This window comes from Megascapheus bottae, chromosome 2 (genome assembly GCF_031878675.1).
Source record: "Megascapheus bottae isolate mThoBot1 chromosome 2, mThoBot2.hap1, whole genome shotgun sequence".
Classification (NCBI taxonomy): Eukaryota; Metazoa; Chordata; class Mammalia; order Rodentia; family Geomyidae; genus Megascapheus; species Megascapheus bottae.
Genome location: NC_143510.1, coordinates 26869947 through 26894885, shown reverse-complemented (window position 1 = coordinate 26894885; position 24939 = coordinate 26869947). Strand labels below are relative to the sequence as shown.

At 37.1% G+C, this 24939-nt stretch overlaps 1 protein-coding gene across 2 annotated transcripts in view; it reads left to right on the top strand.

Moving 5' to 3' along the window:
- Dnah12 (dynein axonemal heavy chain 12) overlaps positions 1–24939 on the top strand; it is a 160908-nt gene that overhangs the window by 7022 nt on the left and 128947 nt on the right. For both annotated transcript variants that reach the window (XM_090322530.1, XM_090322537.1), the window contains exons 5-18: positions 2149–2221; positions 3015–3173; positions 4100–4295; positions 7145–7333; positions 8052–8208; positions 9031–9122; positions 12522–12700; positions 15896–16031; positions 17129–17254; positions 18855–18989; positions 19710–19903; positions 20352–20595; positions 22598–22783; positions 24125–24325. In XM_090322530.1, the coding sequence (XP_090178656.1) occupies positions 2149–2221; positions 3015–3173; positions 4100–4295; positions 7145–7333; positions 8052–8208; positions 9031–9122; positions 12522–12700; positions 15896–16031; positions 17129–17254; positions 18855–18989; positions 19710–19903; positions 20352–20595; positions 22598–22783; positions 24125–24325 (2267 nt within the window). The remainder of the gene's footprint in view (positions 1–2148; positions 2222–3014; positions 3174–4099; positions 4296–7144; positions 7334–8051; positions 8209–9030; positions 9123–12521; positions 12701–15895; positions 16032–17128; positions 17255–18854; positions 18990–19709; positions 19904–20351; positions 20596–22597; positions 22784–24124; positions 24326–24939) is intronic.

The window sequence follows — 24939 nt, the reverse complement described above, 5'->3', positions numbered from 1 at the left end:
AAATCTTAGCTAGCTAGGGAGTATAAGTAGGAGGACTTTGAGAGACTATCTGAAAAATAAAGTAAAAAGTGCTAGAGGTATTGCTTAAGTAGTAGAACACTTGCCTAGTACGTGTAAGGCCCCAATACTGGGGAAAAAAGAACAAACCCTATGTATACATTTCCTAGATATTATTTGTACTTAATTTTTATTCTGAAACTGTGATGTAATTTAAGTGCTTGGTAATTTTTTTTGCCTGTTGTGACTGCTTGATTTATTTTTTGCTTTGTCTTTATGGTTTTAGCTATCTTATTTACAGGATTTTTGGGAAATGTTAGTATTTTTGGAAGTTTTATTAGAAATTTAACCTTTACAATTTTTATTGGAGTTTTTCTATTTCTTTTCTTTTTTGCTAATCCTGGGGCTTAGACTCAGGGCCTGGGCACTGGCCTTGGGCTTTTTTCTCAAGGCTAGCACTTTACCACTTGAGCCACAACACCACTTCTGGCTTTTCTGTAGTATGTGGAACTGAGGAATCAAACCTAGGTCTTTATGCATGCTACGCAAGTACTCTACCATTAGATCAAAGTCCTGGACTGTGGAGTTTTTTGTTTATTTATTTGTTGTTGATCAGAGAACTTGAACTCTGGGCCTGGGCATTGTTCCTGAGCTTTTCAGCTCAAGGCTACCACCCTACCCCTTGAACACCACTTCCAGTTTTCTGGTAGTTAATTGGAGAGAAGAGTTACCATCTTTAGTGCCTGGGCTGGCTTTGAACCTCGATGCTCAAAATCTCAGCCTCCTGAATTGCTAGGATTATAGGTGTGAGCCACTGTGCCTGGCGATTTTTTCTTTCTTTTTTAATTGAAATATATATAAATATATATATACATTTATCATGAACAACCTGTTTTGAAATGTGTATACATTTTGTAATAGCTAAATTAAGTTATTTACCAGATCTTATGGATCATCTTTGTGTGTGTGTGTGTGTGTGTGTGTGTGTGTGTGTGTGTGTGTGTTGGTATTAGGGTTTTGTGTCAAGGTCTTGAGCTTGTCAGACAGGTTCTACTATTGAGTCAAGCCTACAGTTATTTTGTGTGGTGGTTATTTTTTGAGAGGCTTTCACTTCCTGCCTAGGTAGCTACCTAGTCTGCAATCCATTTATTTTGTAGCTAGAATAATAGATGTGTGATAAGTGAATAATAGATATGTGTCTAAGTGTCTAACTTTCTTTTGAGAAAGGGTCTCATGAGCTTTTTCTTCTCACGCTGGCCTCAAACTATGATTTTAACTGTGGTTTTTCTTAGCCTCCCATGTAGCTAAGTGCAGGCACGAGCCACAGGTTCTCTGCTTAGCTATAATTTTTTTCTTTTTTGTTGGTAACATTTAAATTTTCTCTGTTAGAAGTAAGTATTCATAGTGCAATACAAAGCCAAGTATAGTGGCTCACTATTGTATTCATAACCATTCCAGAGGTAGAGAAAGGAGGATTGTGACTTCAGAAGTGAGGTAGGAGGATTATAGTTAGAGGCTTACATAGGAAAGTGTGAGACTTTTTTCTGGAATAAAAAAGAAAGAAAAAAAAAGACTGAGCATGTAGGTCTTTGATTTCAAACCCCACTACTACTACTACAAAAAAAGGTCATTGTTTTTCACTATAGTTTACTTAGTTCTGCTGACCTTGCTTCTTCTTATCTACTTAACAACCCATCTCCCCAACTTCCTTTCCCATAGCATCTGGTAACTACTATGGAAAGTTTAAAAATGTATTAAAAAATAAATTTTAAGGAAGTGGCGATGTGGTTCAAGTTGTAGAGCCTTGAGCTGGAGAGCTCAGGGACAGTTTCCAGGCCCAGAGTTCAAGCCCCAACTGACAAAAAAAAAGCAAAAAGAAAAAGAAATTTTAAGAGATCATACCAGTGATCTTGAGTAGATAGAATGTAAAAGAAGTGGATAATAAAGTACTTTTCTGTTTAAATTTACTTCAGAAGTAAGGCAAAGGTAGTGCTAAGTGCTTTACTTTGTTTCAAGTAATATCTTTTTTCCTTATATTCATTTTAATGCACAACAATTTATAATATCCAATATCAAAAGTTAGACTTGGATATAAATAGGTCTTGGAAAGGAATTCCAAAAAATTAATTATATTACAAATGTCTATTTTAGTTCGAAGTGTTCTTGTGAGACCATCAATTGACTGGCTTGAAGACGAAGGAGGCCCCTTACCTGAATCCCCTGTGTGAGTAAATTATTTTGAAAGCAGTATTTTATGTAGGTTTCCATATGCCTTATATTCAAGTATAAAATTATGAAATGCAAAAATATTTTGACATACTGTAAAGAATCCAAAGGTGTCCTGTTCACTATTACTTATCAGGTTTTGCCTACATAACCTGGAGAGCCTTTATGAATGAATATCCAGGTTGACCTTGAGTAAACTTTGGTGTATGTCAGACAGATTTTTCTATTATTTTTCCCTAATTCCAAATACTGTACGCTTAACCTCTCTGTCTTTGGTAACTAAGCCAGAGAATAGAAGAACACTCACATTGGCCTAGGAATCTGTTAACCATAGACTATCTTTCTTTTCTTTGGAGATAATGCACTTTCAAAATTTTGATGTGGGGGCCAGGAGTTTGGCCTGGTGGTTAAAGTGCTTGCCTAGCATGCATGAAGACCCGGGTTTGATTCCTCGGTACCACATATAGAAAAAAGCCGGAAGTAGTGCTGAGGCTCAAGTGGTAGAGCTCTAGCCTTGAGAAAGAAAGTCCAAAGACAGTGCTCAGGCCCTGAGCTCAAGCCCAGGACTGGCAAAAAAAAAAAAAATTTTTTTTGATGTGTTTATCCTAACCATAAGAAATATTTCATGGGGGGGGAGGGAAATGGGTACCAAGTGAAAGGGTATCAATGTATGTGAATTAATGCACCTTCTATCTGGCAAATATCATGTAACCCTTTTACTAATTACAAAAAAAAAAGAAATATTTCTTAAAATGTAATATATATTATTTAATCATGTTTTTCTTTTGCAGAGGACTAGATTATTCCAAACCATGGCATTCTAGCTATGTACATGCAAGAAATCAAATATTAGCTAATTTACACATTATTCATCCAACTATGAAAATATTACTGGACCTTGGTCATGAAACATTTGCTAATACAGTTTTGCTGGACTTCACAGGAATTAGGTAAAAATTTGTATTTATTGAATAGCATTTAAAGCTTGAATATTTCTGTAACATTTGTTTTTGTCTATATAATTTTATTTTTTCCTTGCCAGTCCTCACGCTTGAACTCAGAGCCTGAGCACTGTTCTTGGGCTTTCTCAAAGCTAGCACTCTACTCTTGAGCCGCAGCACCACTTCCGGCTTTTTCTTTTTGTGTGGTACCAAGAAATCAAGTCCAGGGCTTCATGCATGCTTGCAAGCACTCTACCACTAGGCCATATTCCTGGCTCCTGTCTGTATTATTTTTACTTTTTTTTTTTTTTTTTTTTTGTCAGTCCTGGGGCATGAACTCAGGGCCTGAGCACTATCCTTGGGCTTTCTCAAGGCTAGAGCTCTACCACTTGAACCACAGCACCACTTCCAGCTTTTTCTATGTATGTGATACTGAAGAATCGAACCTGGGTCTTTGTGCATGCTAGGCAAAGCACTCTACCACTAGGCCAAACTCCCTTCTAAGAAGGAATTCACGGGCTGGGAGTTTGGCCTAGTGGTTAAAGTGCTTGCCTAGCATGCATGAGGACCCAGGTTCGATTCCTCGGTACCATGTACGTAGAAAAAAGCCGGAAGTGGTGGTGAGGCTCAAGGGGAAGAGCTCTAGCCTTGAGAAAGTCCAAGGACAGTGCTCAAGCCCTGAGCCCAAGCCCAGGACTGGCAAAAAAAAAAAAAAAAAGAAGGAATTCACAAATGTTCAAAATGTTTATTTATATTTTTTGATGCAAGATTTTTTTTATTTCAATAACGTTATTAAAGTGAGCTTTACATATGTTGTGGTCTGGGTTCAATTGCCAGCACTACCCAAACAAAATGAAACAAAGCAAAACCTCTGAAATCCTATCATTTATTTAATTCTATAACTTGTTATTTATTTTTATTTTTCCAATAAATAGAGGTAGAGGCCCAATTGATTGTGATACACTAAAAAGTGACCTATCAATTGAAACTATAAAGGCAGAAGAGAAGATAATGAACACATGGTATCCAAATGTTATAAATCTCTTTATCAAGAAGGACGCACTGGAAGGAATTAAGCCTGATAAATTGGAGTCCTTTTATAACTGTGTTTCTACACTTATGTCAAATCAGGTAAATATATTACCTATATTAAATTTTAGTATTGTTAAAATTAACTATTTTAAATAAAATCCTGTTAAACACAGTGCTAATTACTTATTTTGAAATAAAATTAAATATGTTTAATTACAGTTTTTATTTAAAAAGATTTAGCCAAAGAGTTTTTGAATAAGAATGGGATTGGAGATATAGCTTAGTTGTAGAGCTCTTGACTAATATACATGAGGTTTGGATTCGATTCCCATCACCAATGAATGAATGAACCAACAAACAATAAAGAAATAGGAAAGCTTGGGGTCGGGAGTTTGGCCTAGCGGTAGAATTTTTGCATAGCATGCACGAAGGCCCAGGTTCGATTCCTCATTACCACATACATAGAAAAAAGCCAGAAATGGTACTGTGGCTCAAGTGGTAGAGCTCTGACTTTGAGAAAGCCCAAGGACAATGCTCACGCCCTTAGCTGAAGCCCAGGACTGGCAAAAAAAAAAAAAAAAAAGAGGGAAGCTTAAAAATATGTGTTAATAGTATGAATGTATGTTAAGAAAAGCACTACTCTAGTAAATTTATTTTTTTATTGTATCTTATTGTCAGGGTAAATTTATTTCTGAAGTTTTCACATCCTAGATTGGTTGTCATTTTGTTCTCTGTAAAATGTAGGTTCAAAATGTTATTGATTGGGGGGCCAGGATTTGGCCTAGTGATAGAGTGCTTACCTTGCATGCACAAAGACCTGGGTTCGATTCCTTGGTATCACATACATAGAAAAAGCCAGAAGTGTGCTATGATTCAAGTGGTAAAGCTCTATCCTTGAGAAAGCCCAAAAACAGAGCTCAGGCTCTGAGTTCAAGCCCCAGGACTGGGAAAAAAAGTGTTATTGATTGCCAGGAGTTAGTGGCTCACACCTATAATCCTAGCTATTCTGGAGGCGGAGATCTGAGAATCTTGATTTGAAGCTAACCCAGACAGGAAAGTCTGTGAAAATCTTATTTACAATTATTGAAGAGCAAGGAGTAGGACTTTGGCTCAAGTAGTACAGTGTTAATCTTGAGTAAAAAAAGCTAAAGGAGGGGCCAGAAGTGTAGCCTAGTGGTTGCCTAGCATGCACAAAGCCCTGAGTTCGATTTCTCGGTACCACATACACAGAAAAAGCTGAAGTAGCAATGTGGTTCAAGTGGCAGAGCACTAGCCTTGAGCAAAAAGTGTCTGAGGATGGTGCCCAGACCCTTGTTCAAGCCCCAGAACTGGCAAAAACAACCAAAAAACAAAAAACTAAGCACAAAAAATGGTATTATCTTTCAATGATAGTTAATGCAGAATATTAATCTGTGCAATTGTATATAAGCTCCTCAAAATTTTACTATTGTATGATATAATTTTAGAAATTTAGTTTTGAATTAAATTTGGTAAAGATCTCTAAAGATTCCATGAATGGTGCCTTATATCTTTAACTAGATAATAAGTTTGTTTATTATCTACCTGTAATATTGTAACCAGTACACATGATTTTCTTTCCATCTTTTAAGAGTATATGGTTGTGGGCCGGGAGTTTGCCCGAGTGGTGTAGAGTGCTTGCCTACCATGCACGAAGACCTGGATTCAATTCCTCGATACTACATACAAAGAAAAAAGCCAGAAGTGGTGGCTCAAGTGATAAAGTTCTAGTCTTGAGAAAGTCCAAGGACAGTGCTCAGGCCCTGAGCTCAAGGTCCAAGACTGGCCAAAAAGAAAAAAAAAAACAACAAAAAAACCGAGTATATGGTTGTGTAGTAAGAAGTAAAGAAATGATCATTTTAGAGATCATACAGATCCACATTTGTTGGCTGGCCTAAATCTCTGGTAGTTAATTTTTGTGTAAGAATACATTTTTTTTAACCAATCATGGGGCTTGAACTCAGGGCCTGAGCACTATCCTTGGGCTTTCTCAAGGCTAGAGCTCTACCACTTGAGCCATAGCACCATTTCCAGCTTTTTTTTCTATGTATGTGATACTGAGGAATCGAACCCAGGTCTTTGTGCATGTTAGGCAGGCCCTCTACCACTATGCCAAACTCCCGGCCCAAGAATACATTTTTAAATCCTTAGAAACATCATGCATCTTTCTAAGTTCTAGTGGCTTCACTTTTACCAGGTGGTCTTCTAGAAATACAGCTCCAAAGGAAAAGACACACAGGATTCTAATGTTTGGTGAATTCTGCTTTATAAACAGTGTCATCATTATGGGTTTCAAGTTGCTCAGGTTTAGCAGCTCCTAACACCATTGGCTCTTGTGATAATAGGAACTAGCTTTAGTACACACACTCTGTGTGCCTGCTAAAATCTCACCTGCAGTTGTCAGGCCTTCTTTATCTCCAGTTTTCATATTGCTGTCTCTCTGAAATGTTTTATGTGCCAGGAGAAGACTTATTAAAGAACATGGAAAATTCTGGATTGTTGTTTTTAGGTTGTTGATAGTCTCTATAAAAGTTGTGATTTGTGTATATTGTTGTATTTATTGCTTTAGATTCCATTCATTAAGATTCTACTGTGCTGGGGCTGGAAGTTTGGCCTAGTGATAGAGTGCTTGCCTAGCATGAACCAGGTTCGATTCCTTGGTACCATATAAATAGAAAAAGCTGGAAGTGGTGCTGTGGCTAAAGTGATAGAGCTCTAGCTGTGAGAAAAGTCCAAGGACAGTGCTCAGGCCCTGAGTTCAAGTCCCAGAGATGGCAAATAAAAAAGATTATACTATGCTTAATGATGAGAATTTCAGGACTACTGTAGATGATTTGATAAAATGGCTTAATTATGTACATTAATTCATTGGTTTTAGTTTCCTAAATTTGTACTTTCCAAAATAATAGTAATTTTATGATATCATATAGCTAAAGGATTTCTTACGGAGAAGTGTAGAAGAATTTGTAAAACTATTTGACCCAAAAGATCAAGAACGGCTGCCAATATTTAAGATGGAATTGACATTTGAAGAAGAAAAAATGGAATTTTATCCTTCTTTTCAAGATTTAGAAGATGTTGTTTTGGGATTGGTAGAGCGAATAGCTGACACTCTTCAGGTATTACCACAGCTCTTCCCACCATGTTCTTTAAATGGCTCTATTATAGAATTTAAATTTATTTGAGTTGAATACCACTATAGCATTTGTATGTTATCTCTTTGATTTTCTTTCCTTTCCTCAAATATTTAAAACTAGAGTGTGGTTTCTTTTTGTAAATGTCTTCCATTTGAAGGTGATATTTTCTTCTTTGATCTTTTCTTATATTTATGAACTAATTATTTGTGCATATCCCCTCTAACTACAGATTTGTGAGCTTCTGTTTTGTTTTTTTTTTGGTCGGTTGTAGGACTTGAACTCTGGCCTGAGTACTGTCCCTGGGCTCTTCAGCTCAAGACTAGCCCTCTACCCCTTGGGCCACAGCACTACTTCCTGTTTTCTGGTGGTTAATTGGAGAAAGTGTCTCATGGACTTTTCTGCCTGGGCTAGCTTTGAATTGTGATCCTCAGAGCTCAACCTCTTGAGTAGCTAGGATTATGGGCATGAACCACTAGCACCCTGCCCAATATTAATAGTATTTTTTGAGTGAAAGAAAACTAAATCAGTTAAAGTTTTTATATTGGACTACAAACAACTCACTTTCGAACTAATAATTTGCATTGAGTAACCTTTTTTGGATCCTGAAAATCTAAGGAGAATGTTAAAATATAATTTAAGATCTCCATATCGATTGGTTGCAGTTACTTATTTATTACATGTGTTTTTATTTTTGTGATAGCATGTCCAAACAGTATCCTCTTGGCTATCAGGAACTCAAACACCTGTAACTCTCGATACAGAACTTCCTGAACATGTATTAAATTGGGCACTTAAGACACTGAAGAAAGCAGTACATGATAACCTAGAAGGTGCAAAAGGACACTATCAGGCATATGGTATATATTAAATATTTCATATTATGTATCTTTTATGACTTATAGCTAGAATTTGCTCAGATATTTGGTCTGGGGCTGTTATGAAGGAGCAAGAAGAGTCAAAGTGGGAATAAATGTGACTTTTGGTAGTTAGGGATCAAACCTAAGGAATCACATTTTGCTGAGTAGTCCAAAGGATGAATGAATGTTAATGGGAGCAAGGTGTCCTTATGATCAGGACAGATGATTGTTGTTTGACAGTCTATTAGTTAAAAATTTTCTATTATGTAACATTATCTGTTTCTTTAAGTCAGCTTAAAAGCATCAAATTCTATATTGCTTTTATTCTAAAAGATATTTTACTTAACTAAATCCTTTTTTGTTTGCCTGTTACTTTAAATGTAGTAATATATGTATATTTATGCTCTATTAATAAAATATTTGAGGAACTGGAGGCATAGCTCAAGTGGTACAGGTTGAAACATAAACCAGGCAAGGGCATGCGGCCCTGAGTTCAAAGTCTAAAAAATAGCAACATAAAAATATACTTGAGGGTTGGAAGTTTGACTTAGTGGTAGAGTGCTTGACTAGCATGCATGAAGACCCGGATTCAATGCCCCAGTTCCACATATATATATATAAAAAAAAAGCCAGAAGTGGTACTGGGGCTCAAGTGGTAGAGCTCTAGCCTTGAGAAAGACCAAGGACAATGCTCAGGCCCTGAGCTCAAGTCCAGGACTGGAAAAAAATATATACTTGGGTAAGCTACTCTTATTGTATGATAATGCAAAATGCATCTTATTCAATGCTATTAAAATTTTTAATTAAAATATTAATTTTCAGTTAAAAAATATAATTGGCTCTTGGATGGGACTGCAGTGAAGTTGTTAAAAACTTTTCAGTCAGAAAATCATAGTTTTGATGACTACACAGATGTAAGTAATAATTTTATTTATTTATTTTATTATTATTATTTTTTTTTTTTACCAGTCCTGGGCCTTGAACTCAGGGCCTGAGCACTGTCCTTGGGCTTTCTCAACGCTAGAGCTCTATCACTTGAGTCACAGTACCACTTGTAGGTTTTTTTATTTTTTGGAGGGGGGTCATGGGGCTTGAATTCAGCCTGGGTGCTGTCCCTGAGCATTTCATCTCAAGGCTACCGTCCTGCCCTGGGCTTGGGCATTGTCCCTGAGCTTTTCAGCTCAAGGGCCCACTTCCCGTTTTCTAGAGGTTAATTGGAGATAAGAGTTTCAAGTCCTTTTGGTGCCCAGGGTGGCTTTAAACCTTGATCCTCAGATCTCAGCCTCCTGAGCAGCTAGGGTACACGTGTGGGCCATTGTGCCTGGGAACTAGCCTTTTTTTTTTCTTCTTTGTATGTGGTACTGAGGAATCGAACTCTGCTCTTTGTGCATGCTAGGCAAGCACTCTACCACTAGGACAAACTCCTGGCCCCTTATTTATTTATTTATTTGCCAGTCCTAGAGCTTGAGCTTGGGGCCTGAGCCCTGTCCTTGGGCTTTCTCAAGGCTAATGCGCTACCACTTGAGCTACAGCATCATTTCTGGCTTTTTCAATGTATGTGGTACTGAGGAACTGAACCCGGGTCTTGGTGCACTTTAGGCAAGCATTCTACCACTGAGCCCAACCCCTGGCCCATAATTGTACTTTTAAATTAATATTTTTCATAAAAAATTAGGATCTTACTGTTCTAGGTATGAATGCTACTTTAGATTTACTGTGTATTTTTTGATAGTTTTTCCTGCTTTATTTTGAATTCTATTTACATAGAAAAACCTTATTTTATCTTATACATTCAGTCTATATGTGTCCTTAGAGGTAAAACAATTTTTTTTTGTCTGTCATGGGGCTTGAACTCTGGGCCTGGGTGCTGTCCCTGAGCTCTTCAGCTCAAAACTATTGCTCTGCCATTCGAACCACAGTGCCACTTCTGGTTTTCTAGTAGTTAATTGGAGATAAGAGTCTTACGGACTTTTGTGCCCTGGCTGACTTTCAACTGTGATCCTCAGATCTCAGCCTCCTGAGTAGCTAGGATTACAGGTGTGAACCACTAGTGCCTGACTAAAACAAACATATATATATATTTTTTTTTTGCCAGTCCTGGGCTTGGACTCAGGGCCTGAGCACAGTCCTTGGGTTCTTTTTCTCAAGGCTAGAGCTCTACCACTTGAGCCTCAGCACCATTTCTGGCTTTTTTCTATGTATGTGGTACTGAGGAATCGAACCTGGGTCTTCGTGCATGCTAGGCAAGCACTCTACCACTAGGCCAAACTCCCGTCCTAAAATAAATATTTTTATAGACAATGTTTAGTTGGGCCTTAGGTTTTTGTTTTTATTTGCTTAATACTTCTGTAGTGTTCTTCCCTTTAGTTAGAAATTTTAACCCATTTGCATTTAAGATAATATTGATAGGTAAGGTCTTCTGAGAATGATTTTATAACTTGTTGTCTAGTTATCTTTTTTCTTTCTTTCTCTCTCTTTTATAGTTAAGTGAGATTTTTATTTCAAATATATATTTCCCAAGTTTTAATGAATTTCAATTTTGTTTTCTTTATTTTATTCTTATTTCTCTTAACTATCTTGAAAATATTAAATGTATTTCTGGTAGAGATTAGGAATATTGGATGATATAACTTTAGTTTAACATATAGCCCTTTTCCATTTTACCCAATTTTTCTGTATCCCACAAGTGTAACACTGATTTTGTGATTTTTTTTTTGTTGTTGTTGGTTGGGGATCTTGAACTCTGGGCCTGGGCGTTGGTCCCTGAGCTCTTCAGCTCAAGGCTACCGTAACCTTACCCTTTGAGCCTCAGGGCCACTTCCAGTTTTCTGTTGATTAGTTGGAGATAAGAATCTCACGGACTTTTTAGTGTCCTTAGTGTCCAGGCTGGCTTTGAACCGTTTTCCTGAGATTCTAGCCTCCTGAGTAGCTAGGATTTCAGGTGTGAACCACCATGCCCCGTGGATTTTTATTTTTATTCTTTGTCATTTCTACATTTGGTTCTAGGGATTGAACCTAGGACATTGCTCTTACTAGGAGAGCCCTTTGCCATGGAGCTATATCCTAGCACTCTGAGGACATTTTTATGCAGTTTTATATCATTTGTAATAGATACTGTCCTTTCAATTCCATATACCTTTTATTTTTCTGACATTATTTGGCTAATATCTCTGAGACATTGTTCTTTTCCATTCTTGGTATATTAATTAATTAATTAATTTTTTGCTAATCCTGGGGCTTGAACTCTGGGCTTGAGCACTGTCTTTGGGCTTTATCAAGGATAACACTCAATCACTTGAGCCATAATACCACTTCTGGCTTTTTCTGTGTATGTCATACCCAGGGCTTCCTGTATGCTAGGCAAGCACTCTACCATTAGGCCACTAGGCAAGTACTCTACCACTAGGATCACGGTTCAAAGCCAGCCTGGGCACTAATGTCCCAGGCACTAACACTAATGTCCAAGAGACTCTTATCTCCAATTAACTACCAGAAAACAGGAAGTGGGTCTGAGGTTCAAGGGGTAAGGTGTTAGTCTTGAGCTAAAGAGCTTAGGGACAGTGCCCAAGCCTGGGGGTAGAGTGGTAGCCTTGAACTGAAGAGCTCAGGGACAGAGTTCAAGCCCATGACCCACCAAAAAAAAAATCTCATCTGCTTTTTATAATTGTAGATTTCTTTGTCAGTATTTGATGTATTGTAGTTGAGAAAGTATGCATATTTGGAGGGAGATTTTGAAGTTATTGAAATACAAGTTAATTACGGCAGCATAGTCTCATAGAGGAGAGGAAAGAGAATAGTGATTTCAAGGATAGCCCAGGCAAAAGGACAATGAGACCCTAATATCCCCCAATACAAAGCGGGGGGGGGGGGGCCAGTAATGTGAATGCATATCCCAGCTGTGTGGGAAATATAATAGGAACACAATTCGGTCTGTTTGGGAATAATGGAAGATCCTATTTAAAAATAATAAAAGCAGGAAGGGCTAGGGGCATGGTAGAGCACCTTTCTGGCAATTGCAAAGCCTTGTGTTCCAACCCATGTACTATCAAAAAAGATTTAGGAGGCTGAATGTGTAGCTCAATGGTAGAACCCATGCCTAATATCTTGAGTTCCATCCTTAGTTCTGAGTTCAATCCTTACCATCAAGAGAGAGAAGAACAAAAATATTTATGTAAGAGAAGGAAATTTTATTCATTAGCAAAAAGAATGAATTCTTAGGATTAAGAATGATTTTTATCATGATACACTTCTATGAAATCAATGATAAATTAGACATATCTAACCTCTTTTTGTTTTAAACATTTTTTTTAAAGTTAATAGAAGATTTTTTCAGTCTTGCCTCAGAAATAACACTTTTGTCTCAGTGGGTTCATTACCCTATGGTGCGTTTGGATTGTGAAGACTTGAAGACAGGCTTGACAAATAAAGCAAAAGACTTTGCAAATTTATTATTAAATGACATAGCTTCAAAACATAGAAAAGAAAATGAGTGGTAAGTAGAGTTAATTACCTAACTAAGGATAATAGGGCCCAAACAAACATTTTGCTAAAATTACCCTTTTTTGCATACAAAAGATTAAGATATATAAGTGCTTACATCTTTGCCTCTACAGCTGCCTCCTAAGGAAATTCCTTTAAAAATATTATATCTTATATAACATATAAGATAGTTTTATTTTTTGCCAGTCCTGGGGCTTGAACTCAGTGCCTGGGCACTATCCTTGAACTTTCTCAAGGCTAGTGCTCTACCACTTGAGCCACAGCACTACTTCCGGCCTTTTCTGTGTATGTGGTAACCAAGAAATCACACACAGGTCTTCGTGCATGCTAGGCAAGCACTCTCTTCTTAGACCAAACTCCTGGCCCTATATTATAGGCTTTTTATGATTGTGGGAAGATCTGGAATCATTCTTTACCCCAACATTGTGTTTTATAAGTTGTCTCACTTGTAAAATGGAGGTAGTGTAACTGACTTTGTATGGTGGTATGAAACTGGATTCAAAATCTAATGGCCTGCCATCTTTATGTGCCATAGAGATAAGTTTTAATTCTTTCACACTGTTTTACTTTGTTTTAAAAAAATTCAACTTGCTGTCAACATTTGAAAATCAGATAACATACTATCTCATATCCATATACATATGACACATTCTAGACTTCTTGCTTTTCCTAAAAAATGAACAGTCTATGCCACATAGGGCCTAAAATAGTACATGGAACTAAGAAGCAATTTTTCTCTTTTTAAAAAAGACTGTGACTTGTGTTTTGTTTAGTTAGTACTCTGGTACTGAGCACTCTGGTACATTCAATTAGTGACTGGTTTTCTGTCTATCCCAAACATGTGAGTTCTGTAAAATTAAAATATAGCACAGAGTCTGAAACATAGAATGTAATAAAAATTAGCTAATATGCTTTATTTCCCCAAATCAGTGTAAAAAGTTAAGTATTTTGTCATCAGATTGACCTGAATTTGAATTTTGGATTTGCCATTAATTCATTTTGTGACTCTGGGCAAGTTACTTAATTTCTCTGATCTCTAGCTTCTTGCTGTGATATCCATGAAGAGTACCTTCCTTGCAAGACTGATGCAGATAATTTACAAAAAGCATTTGAAATCTTTTAATACCATATCTGACATGGAATAGTAGGTATCCCAACATATTTTTCAGACTGTCAGAAACTGAAGCATTTATGAGGTGTATTTTGTGCAAAAATGTACACACAAAATGATGAGGGTGTATTAGCACCCTTTCCACCCCCCCTTTCTTTCTTTCATTCTCATCAGTATAGGGCGGGAACTAGAGGACTGGGCACTATCCCTGAGCCCCTTTGTGCGCAAGGCTAGTACTATACCACTTGAACTTACAATGTCACTTCTGGTTTTTGAGTAGTTAATTGGAGATAAGAGTCTCATGGACACTGTTCTGTCCAAGCTGGCTTTGAAACTTGATCCTCAGATTTCAGCCTTATGTGTAGCTAGGATTACAGGTATGAGCCACCATACCCAGCGTGAATTTTTTTTTGAACCACTTGCTTAACGAGGACCTTTTCTTTCTAACTGGGCAGAATGGAAGTCTTTGAATAAGAGATATTTCAGCAAAAATAGGCAAATAATATGATGAGTGCAAGAAATGTACTCATTACCTTACTTACATAACTGTAACCACTCTGTACATCACCTTTAAAACAAAATAAAAGTAAATTTTAGAAAATAAAGGGAGGGCTGGGAGTTTGGCCTAGTGGTGGAGTGCTTGCCTAGCATACACGAAGACCTGGGTTCAATTCCTCGGTACCACATACATAGAGAAAAGGTAGAAGTGGTGCTGAGGCTCAAGTGGTAGAGCTCTAGCCCTGAGAAAGTCCAAGGACAGTGCTCAGGCCCTGAGCTCAAGCCCAGGACTGGCAAAAATAAATAAATCAGAAATAAAGGGAAAGGTCTAGGAAAAAATAGTAATATGATGATGAATGCAAGGTGGCCTAATCTGATACTAAACTGATCTATGAAATAAGCCAAATGTCCTTTAATGATCCTGCACTTAACCTAGTGACACATATTTTCTATAGCTCAAGTATGGTATTTAAATAGGAATAACTTCAGAAAGTAGATGGAGGGAAACAGGAGAACTTTTCATCTGCTTTAATATCATGTGTTTATAAGATACAGTTATTTTATTGGAAATTATAGAATTTTCTGGAAATGTTCACAGCTACTATTTAAAAATTTTAAACTTTATAAGTCTTGTTAAACAGGGTACAGTGGCTCACACCTATAATCCTAGCTACTCAGGAGGCTGAGACCTGAGGATTATGGTTAAAAGCCAGCCTATGTACCTAAAGTCTGTGAGACTCGTCTCTAGCCACTAGAAAACCAGGAGTGGTGCTGTGACTCAAGGGGTAGGGTGGCAGCCTTGAGCTGAACAGCTCAGGGACAGCGCCCAGGCCTAGAGTCTAAGCTCCACGACCGACAAAAAAAAAAAGTCTTGTTAAAATTATTTGTAAAGTAACTATGGCATTGTCATTGCTCTTACTCAATAAGATGTTTTAAGACTTTCTAAAAAGGATGAGTAGAGCTGGGCATGGATGGCTCACACACACCTGTAATCCTACTCAAAAGGCTGAGATCTAAGGATCAAGTTTCAAAACCAGCCCAGGCATTAAAGTCTGTGAGACTCGTATCTCCAATTAATCACCAGAAAACATGAGGTAGCCTTGTGCTGAAGAGCTCAGGGACAGCATCCAGGCCCAGAGTTTAAGCCCATGACAGACAGAGAGAGAGGGGGGTGGGGAGAGAGGAGAGAGAAAGAGAGAGAGAGAGAAAGAGAGAGAGCGAGAGAGCGAGAGAGCGAGAGCGAGAGAGAGAGAGAGAGAGAGAGAGAGAGAGAGAGAGAGAGAGAGAGAGAGAGAGAGAGAGAGAGAGAAAAGAAAATGTCCTCTGGAAGATCATCTTTCTTGATGAGATCATTAGAAAAATATTTTAAATAGGATGAATCTGATTTTAAAATATAACCTTAATTTTAGGGTTTTTATTGACATAGGATGCAATATAAGTTCTATCAGACTTGATACACTTAATATTAGGTAATATATTAATGAATGAACCTATTTTTTTAGGATATCAAGTTCTTGTAATAGTAACATTTATGCATGTCAATTACTGTAAGTATAGTAACACAGAGTATTATGTCAGCATTTGTAGTGATTTTGAAGCAATTAAAGAACATGCATTAAAAGTTCCTGAGTCAACAGAAGAAATGATGGACATAATAACTTACGTTGAAAAAGCTCGGACTTCAGGAATAAAAGAATTGGCTACAAGGATCCAGGTAAGAACTTTAAATTTACATATTTTAGTTTTTCCATTGTGTAATATGTTTTGTATGTTAAGAATATATGAAAGAGTTAGGTAAATAATTCTGAAGTGAGCCTTATACTGTCACCACTACCCGGATCAGAAAGTCAGATAACTCCAGAAGTCCTTTTCTGTGCCTTTCTGATCACATCCTTAACCTCTCTTTTCTCTTCTCTAGAGGTTTCCATTTGACTTCTATGATAAATGTAGTTTCAATTTTCTTTCATTTCTTCAGTATTTTGTGCACTTTAAAACAATATGAACTTTTTATGGTACTGGGGTTTAAACTCAGGGCCTTGCACTTACTAGGCAGATGTTCTACCACTGAGCCACTCCACTAGCCTTTTATATTGGTTATTTTCCGGATAAAGTCCCATTTTCTCTGGGCTGATTTGGACTGTGTTCCTCCATTTTGCGCTCCTATGTCACGGAAGCACAGACATACACCATTGTACCTAGTCATTGGTTGAAGTGGAGTCTTACAAACTTTAGTTTTTCCAGTCCTGGGGACTGAACTCAGGGCCTGATCACTGCCCTTGGATTTTCTCAAGGCTAGAGTTCTACCACTTGAGCCTCAGCACCACTTCCGGCTTTTTTTCTATGTATGTGGTACCGAGTAATCGAACCCCGGGTCTTTGTGCATGCTAGGCAAGCACTCTGCCACTAGGCTAAACTCCCAGCCCCAACAATATAATTTTTAAAAATACTTTTTCTTGTATACTTCATGCATCTAATACAATGCTAATAGTGTACATGCTCGTCTATTTTTTTAATTTTGAAGGCTGGTAACATAACTCAAGCATCATAGGCATGACTGGTACCTGGCTATGAAAACTTTTGGAAGGCTTTTTTGCCAGTATAAAAGTACCGTTGTCGGGGCTTGATGCTAAATTCATGTTGTAGCCATTGAAATACTTGTGCGGTCAGGAAAAACCTGAAAGTGTAAAACCTTAGTTAATAATATGAGTCACATTGAAATTTGAAAGAATATTAGACATTGTTGGTTCTTTCCTCTTTCATAATGCCTTAAATTTCCCATCTGGCATGTTACATTTAGGGTTTCTTTTGTAGGAATCAAAACGACAAATGAATTACTTTTTAGATGTTTATCTGTATTCTCCAGAAGACTTAGCTTTAAATGCAAATGTCCTCTTGTGGCCTACGAAAATTAATCCCATCTTTGATGAAAATGATGATGTAAGTATGTTTTTAGTCTATATTTTATATTTTGATGTTTTAAGCACAGTATATATATCAAATATTCATATTTAATTGCCATGTAACTTAAAAAACTTCACATGTCAATATACATTTGAGTATTATAAGAATTATATCCTTTCTGGAGTAGGGCAGGCATTTAGGGAACTAGTGGTAGACAAATCAGAACTATTTTGCAACTTAATGATAGTAAGCATTAAACTAAGTGCTTTTCATTTATGTCACTAGTCATGCTTCTATTTTTACTATTTTATAGTTAAAAAAAGGGAACCTAGGGATATCAATATCACAGATGTAAGAGGTAGCAGATTCAGGATTTTATGATTTATTTTTTTGTTTTTTGCTTTCTCTCTCTCTCTCTCTCTCTCTCTCTCTCTCTCTCTCTCTCTCTCTCTCTCTCTCTCTCTCTCTCTATGCCTTCCTCCCTCTCTCCCTTCCTCCTTCCCTCCCTCCCTCCTTCCTCTCTTTTTCTCTTTCTCTCTTTCTTTCTTTCTGCCAGTCCTGAGGCTTGAAACTCAGGGCTTGAGCACTGTCTCTGGGATTTCTCAAGGTTAGAGATTTATCACTTGAGTCATAGCACTACTTCTAGCTTTTTCTATGTATGTGGTACTGAGGAATTGAACCCGGATCTTTGTGCATGCTAGGCAAGCACTCTACCACTAGGCTAAACTCCCAGCCCAGAATCAGGATTTTAAGTCAGACTGAATGTAGTTCAAAATTTGAAAAAGTCCTGAAATGAAGCAGTTTATGATAAATTGAGAGGAAACATGGAACATTATACAAAGCACAGGTTTCAATCAGATAGACCAAGGTTTTTAATCTAGACTTTATCTTTTATGATTTTATGACCTTGGATGTGCCTCTTGATTTTCATGTCTTGATTTCCTCATCTCTGAAATGAAATATTAATAGCTGTAATAATGTAGGTATAGTATTTACTAGTTCCTTATATATGAAATTTGTTAAATAAGTGGTAGCTTTTATTATTAACCTAGGATCTACTTAATAAATAAGTGTCTATTTAGTAAACAAGAGTTATGAAAGTCACTTCGGAAAGACATAAGATAATTTACTATATGGTTTCTTTCTTTCTTTTTTTTTTGGCATTAATCCTGGGCTTGAATTTAAAGTCCTGGGCACTATCCCTGAGATTTTTTTCTCAAGGCTAGTGCTCTACCATTTGAACCATAGCTTCACATGTGGCTTTTTGCTGGTTAGTGAATTTCATGTTCTTTCTTGCTTAGCTGGCTTTGAATTGTGATCCTCAGATCTCTGCCTCCTGAGTGGCTAGGATCACAGATGTGAACCACTGTCGCCAAGAAAAAGACAATGTTCATTTTTGTATTTTTCATCTGTTGGCTTAAATTATTTACAAAGCATTCTTTTTTTTTGTTTTCTTTTTTGTCGGTTGTGAGGCTTGAACTCTGGGCCTGAGTGCTGTCCCTGAGCTCTTCAGCTCAAGGCTATTGCCCTGCCCCTTAAGCCATAGCGCCACTTCCAGAAAGCATTCACATTTCTTGTGTAAGAATTCTTTACTATGTACCACAATAATTAGCATCATTACTATTTTTCTAAACAGCTCATTGAGACTGTTAAACTTAAGAGAGAAAATGAACTAATAGCCAAGAGGGAGAAACTGATTTTGGAATTAGAAAAGGAGTCACGCCGTATGGAAGAGTTTGCTGAATATGCAGAGTTGGAACGCATGCAGCAGGTGAGATGTCTTTAAGGCAATGGTTGTGGAATACCATTCATTCATAAAAAAAATTTTTTAGGGGCTGGGAATTTGGCTTAGTGGTAGAGTGCTTGCTTAGCATGCACAAAGACCTGGTACCACATACATAGAAAAAAGCCGGAAGTGGTGCTGTAGCTCAAGTGGTAGAGCTCTAGCCTTGAGAAAGTCCAAGGACAGTGCTTAAACCCTGAGCTCAAGTCCAGGATTGGCAAAAAAAAAATTGTTTAGTATAAATTTTAGCTGTAGGAGAAAACACATTCTATGGCAAAAGATTTACTTGATGTTGGTTTGTTTGTTTGGTTGTTTTTGTCAGTCATGGGGCTTGAATTCTGGGCCTGGGCACTGTTCCTGAGCTTTTCAGCTCAAGGCTAGCCCTCTACCATCACTTTCTGGCTGGCTTTGAACTCTAATCCTCAGATCTCAGTCTTCTGAGTAGCTAGGATTGCAGGTGTGAGCCACAGGTGCCTGGCTTACTTGATGTCTTATTCTTGTACTAGCTGATCTTTTTGTGACTTAATTTTCTATTTGTAAAGTAGATAAAGCAGCATTTTTTGTTTTCTACCTTAGTAATGTTGTGAAGTTAATATTTAAAGTGGTTATATAAATATACAAAAGAACATATTTTAGGTTAATGCCATATAATCTTAATTTTATAACATTACTGGGATATTTTTTGAGATGAAAATTATTTGCTTTCAGTATGTGATAGATGTAAGACAACTACAAAAACGTATTCAGGATTCCGAAGAAGCAGTTCAGTTTATCAATAAAGAAGAAGAACTTTTCAAATGGGAAATGACAAGTTATCCCGAACTGGATAAGTTAAAAGTTACCATTGAACCCTATCAGAAGTTTTTTAATTTTGTCTTGAAGTGGCAACGAACAGAAAAACGGTAATTTCTAGAATGTGATAAAGATTAAGCAAAAATGTAAAGGGATATATAAAATATAATTTTTATTTATTTATTTTTGGTTAAAAGTGTAAAAGTAGGGCTTACTCACTCACTTGAGTAAGAATGAAGTATCATATTAGAGAAGATTCAAGTTAATTAAATTTGACTAATAATTAGCAATATATATATATAGATAGATAGATAGATAGATATAGATAGATCCAAACACTATTTGGATAGTGTTTGTTACCTATCTGTAATCAGGCACATATTTTAGCATGTGCAGTATAGCTAAAATGGCAATTTGAGTTCTGTCTCTCTGCCTTCAGCTCTACCTGTGTGACTTTGCCTTCCCTTGCTCTTTTATAAAACAGAGGGGTCTAGCCTAAAGGTTCTCCAATGTCTCTCTATAATTCAAAGTCTGAGTTTAATCTTTTTTTTTTTTTAGGTGGATGGATGGAGGGTTTTTGGACCTCAATGGGGAAAGTATGGAATCTGATGTAGATGAGTTTTCCCGAGAAATATTTAAGACACTGAAGTTTTTCCAAACAAAGCAAAAGAAAGAGTTGCAAGAAAAAAGAAAAGCAGCAAGAAAGCGATCTCTGATGGAAGAGACATTCGAAGAAGAATTAAAAGAAAATCCTACAATTACTATGTGTTCTACAGTAATGGAACAGATAAGGGTTTTTAAGGTACAAATGTATTTAATGCAAATGGACTATTATAAATATTTTCTCAATTTTGTGTTGTGAATTGATCATCAGATCTTACTCTTTTTTTTCCTTTTGTCCAGTCCTGGGGCTTGAACTTAAGGCCTGGGCACTGTCCTTGGATACTTTTTGCTCAAGGTTAGCGCTCTGTCACTTGAGCCACAGCACCACTTTTGGCATTAGTTCTGAGTATGTGGTACTGAGGAATTGAACTCAGAGCTTCATGTATGCTAAGCGAGCACTCTACCACTAGATTACTCTCCTGGCCCTAATCTTACACTTCTTTTTTTATAACGATAGTCTAGCTTTTAGCCAGCATTATCTTTGTAGGCATCTGACTGAAGATAAACATATATTAATACATCATCTTTCTGGCTATAGTTATTTGTTTAGAGATAAGTCTGTGACCTAAGTGGGGCTGATTGGATGGTGAATTGTAGCATCTTGGAACAAAGAAGAACATACATATAGGGTCAGGTCTGGTAACATGCACACGAAGAGTTCCTCTTACCAAAGAAAGGGTAGTAGGAAGTTGCTTAGACCTGTTATTGCATATTGTACATGTCTTAAAAATGACACTTAATTAGCTCATGGAAACAAGAAGATTGTATCATTTTTACAACACATTATAATAAAATTTTTAGCTTCCTATTACTTTAACAAAACATGTGAGACAATTAAGAAGAAGAAAAGTTTATTTTGGCTCACAGTTTCAGAGGTTGATGTCCATGCCTAGTAGACTCCATTGCGTTTTGGCTTTGATGAGGTAGTATATCATGCATGGTAGGGCAAGTTGCTCGCTTTATGGACAGAAAGCAGAGAGGGGATAATATGGGAACATAATGGAAGAGAGGGAAAAGAAAAGGAGTTGAAGAAGAGAAAAAAAAAGATTGGAGAAGTTCTAATATCCCTGCCATGGGCATGCTTACATATGACACGAAGACTTCCAACTAGGTATCACCTCCTAATTGTACCATGAGCTGGGAACCAAGCTTTTACCAACACATGGACTTGGGGAGAGCAGTGGGGACACTTATCCAAGCCATAGCAAAAACTAAGCGAATAAGAGGTGGGGATGTGGCTGAAGTGATCAAGCATCTGCCCAGCAAACATGAGACTCTGAGGTTAAGCCTCTGCATAGTCAAAGGGGAGAAAAAGACTCTTGTCCTTTAATTCCTCATTTCCTTCATTGATAAAGAGAATAATAACAGTCTTTTTTGACAGTTAATTTCCAAAGGCAGTATGAAAGCAGTTCTAGTTTTAATAGTTCTTTTTTTTTTTGCCAGTTCTGGGGCTTGAACTCAGGGCCTGGGCACTGTCCTTGGGCTTTCTCATTGCTAGCGCTCTGCTAATTGAGCCACAGCACCATTTTTGGCTTTTTCAGTGTATGTGTTACCAAGGAATAGAACTCAGGGCTTTGTGCATGCTAGGCTAGCACTCTACCACTAGGCTTTAATGATCATAGTTATCACATACTTCAGTATCTTATAGAACAAGAAAAATGAGGGATAAGAGTCTTCCTTTTTACTTTAATAATTTTCTTTGCTATGTTTATTTATTTATTTATTTATTTATTTATTTTTTGCCAGTCCTGGGCTTGAGCTCAGGGCCTGAGCACTGTCCTTGGACTTTCTCAAGGCTAGAGCTCTACCACTTGAGCCTTAGCACCACTTCTGGCTTTTTTCTATGTATGTGGTACCAAGGAATCGAACCCGGGTCTTCGTGCATGCTAGGCAAGCACTCTACCACTAGGCCAAACTCCCAGCCCCTCTTTGCTATGTTTATATACTTATTGTTGCAGATGAACTTTAGAATCACTTTTGTTTCTTTTTTCTTCTTTCAAATGTAATTGAAATTTGATTGTTTTCATGTAATTGCATTAAACAATTTAAATAAATCCAATGTTTATATTATCAAACCTTCATTTATGAAATCTACATGTATGAAAATAATATGACACTAGTGTTTATATTTTTGCTATCAGGAATATATTCCTACTGTCTCCATTCTGTGCAATCCAGGCATGAGAGCCCGTCACTGGAAACAGATGTCTGAAATTGTAGGTTTTGACTTAACTCCAGACTCTGGTACTACACTCAGAAAAGTTTTAAAATTAAACCTTACACCATACTTAGAAAAGTTTGAAGTGATAAGTGCAGGTGCAAGCAAGGTAAGCATGAATATGAATGGAAAAATTTAATGTGTTTATTAATCTAATAATTACACTTTTTAATCCTGACTTAAAGTGTATAGCACTATATGGCAGGAGGAGGAGATGGACAGAAAAATGATAGAATTATATTTGTTTCACATACATAGTGGGTGCTTGCTTGCTTGTTTAGAATCTTAGTTAGAAATTGCATCTTTAACCTCTTCCTACTTCTTCCATATTGTGATGAGTAGATGATATACCACTAGAAATATCTAATTATTTTGTTAAGAATTCTGAGTAGGGTTTTTCTAGCCACATTTAATACCGAAAGGAAAGGCATCCAAGAGAAGATGATGACTGGGCCCCTGCTATCATGAAGAAGCAGGAGACCAAGAAGGAGTAGATCCTCTATTTGAAAAAAAAATGCTTAAGAACTTCAGCCAGCCCCAAAGGGACCTGACCTACTTTGTTAAATTACCCCACAACATCTGACTGTAGCCCAAAAGGGCTATCCTGTAATAGTAGTAGTGGAAAGTAAGCTATAAGTAACCAGTTCATCTAGGCCTTTGATTTTCAAATAGCCACACAACTATTTTAGCTTGCTCACAAGTAGGGGAGGTGAGGCAGAGGCCAAGGTTGTCAGCCTAGGCTGAGAAAGCTTCTGGCAAAGAGCTAGCTCCACCTAGACACAACCTATCCTACAAAAAGGCATCAGTACTGCCACTGGCTTTGTAGAGAACAGAAAGGCTCAGCTGACATTGCTTGTACAGGATGTGGATCCTATTGCTCTGTTGCTGCAAGATGGGAGGTTCCGGACTACATCATCAGGGAAAAGTCCAGGCTGGGATAGCTAATCCCAGGAAAATATGTACCATGGTTCCCTTCAACATAAGCTAACTCAGAAGACAAAGAAGCTCTAAGTTGCTGGAAGCTATTAGGACAAATTACAATGGTAATTTGTGATGAGGGGGCTACCCCTGAGGAGGTGATGTCTTGGTCCAAACTTAGTGGCTCACATTATCAAGCTGAAAAAGTCAAAAGCAAGAAACAACAACAACAAAACAGGCCAATAAATGGAATTAAATGTGTAATGTTGAGTTCTCCATACATGAAGATAAGAAAAATTGTATTTCCTCAATTACCATCATTATCGCCCTGGCTAGATACATGGGAGGTATCTGTGTCCCAGCAGAATAAGTATGGCCCTTGTCAAAGAGGTCTTGACCTGGCCCTATAGTCACAGATTGTCTTAAGGAAATTATAATACAGTGTATGAATTCTTATTGAATATCCTAGGAGGGTTAAGTGAAATAAGATTCTTAATTTCCTTCCCATTGTTACTCCATTTTTCTCTTTTAGGAATTTTCTTTAGAGAAAGCCATGCATACAATGATGGGAGCTTGGGATGATATTTCTTTTCATATAAGTTTGTATCGTGATACTGGAGTTTGTATTCTTTCTTCAGTGGATGAGATTCAGGCAGTCCTTGATGATCAAATTATAAAAACTCAGACAATGAGAGGCTCACCTTTTATCAAACCATTTGAGAAAGAGATCAAGGTATGTTATGTAGGATAGTCTGCTGTTGGTCATTTATGAAAATTGCAATGTTATTACATAGTTGCTCTATTGGACAGAGGTCCATTTGTTGAATAGCTTTACATTTCTAGTTTTGTCTGTTATTGTTATTTTTTTTTGATACTGGAGATCAAACCCAGGGCCTCATTCTTGTGAGGTAAGCACTCTACTACTGAAGCAACCCATTTCTTAAACAATTTATTCAAATTGTATCAAGGCAATAGTTCTATGATCAGAATATTAACTTGCTAAGATACAGAAACATAGGTCAAGATTAGTGTAGAGACATACACAATGAACCAAAAACATATAATGTTAATTGTTTTGAGAGGAGAAATAAATTTTATTAAATTCTTCTCCAATGATAATGATAGACTTGGAAGGAAAGCAATCTCTTTCTCTTTGTCTCCTCTGTTTCCCTCTCTCCTGTCATTTTCTTTGTCTTTTTTTTTTTTTTGTCTCTGGCTTTGTGCTTCTGTTTCTGTTTTTCTCTCAGTCTTTTGACAATTCTCTAATTGTGTTGATAATAGAGCAGGACTTCTCAACCTGGCAGTGTTGATATTTTGGGCCAGGTAATTTATTGTTATCGGGACTGT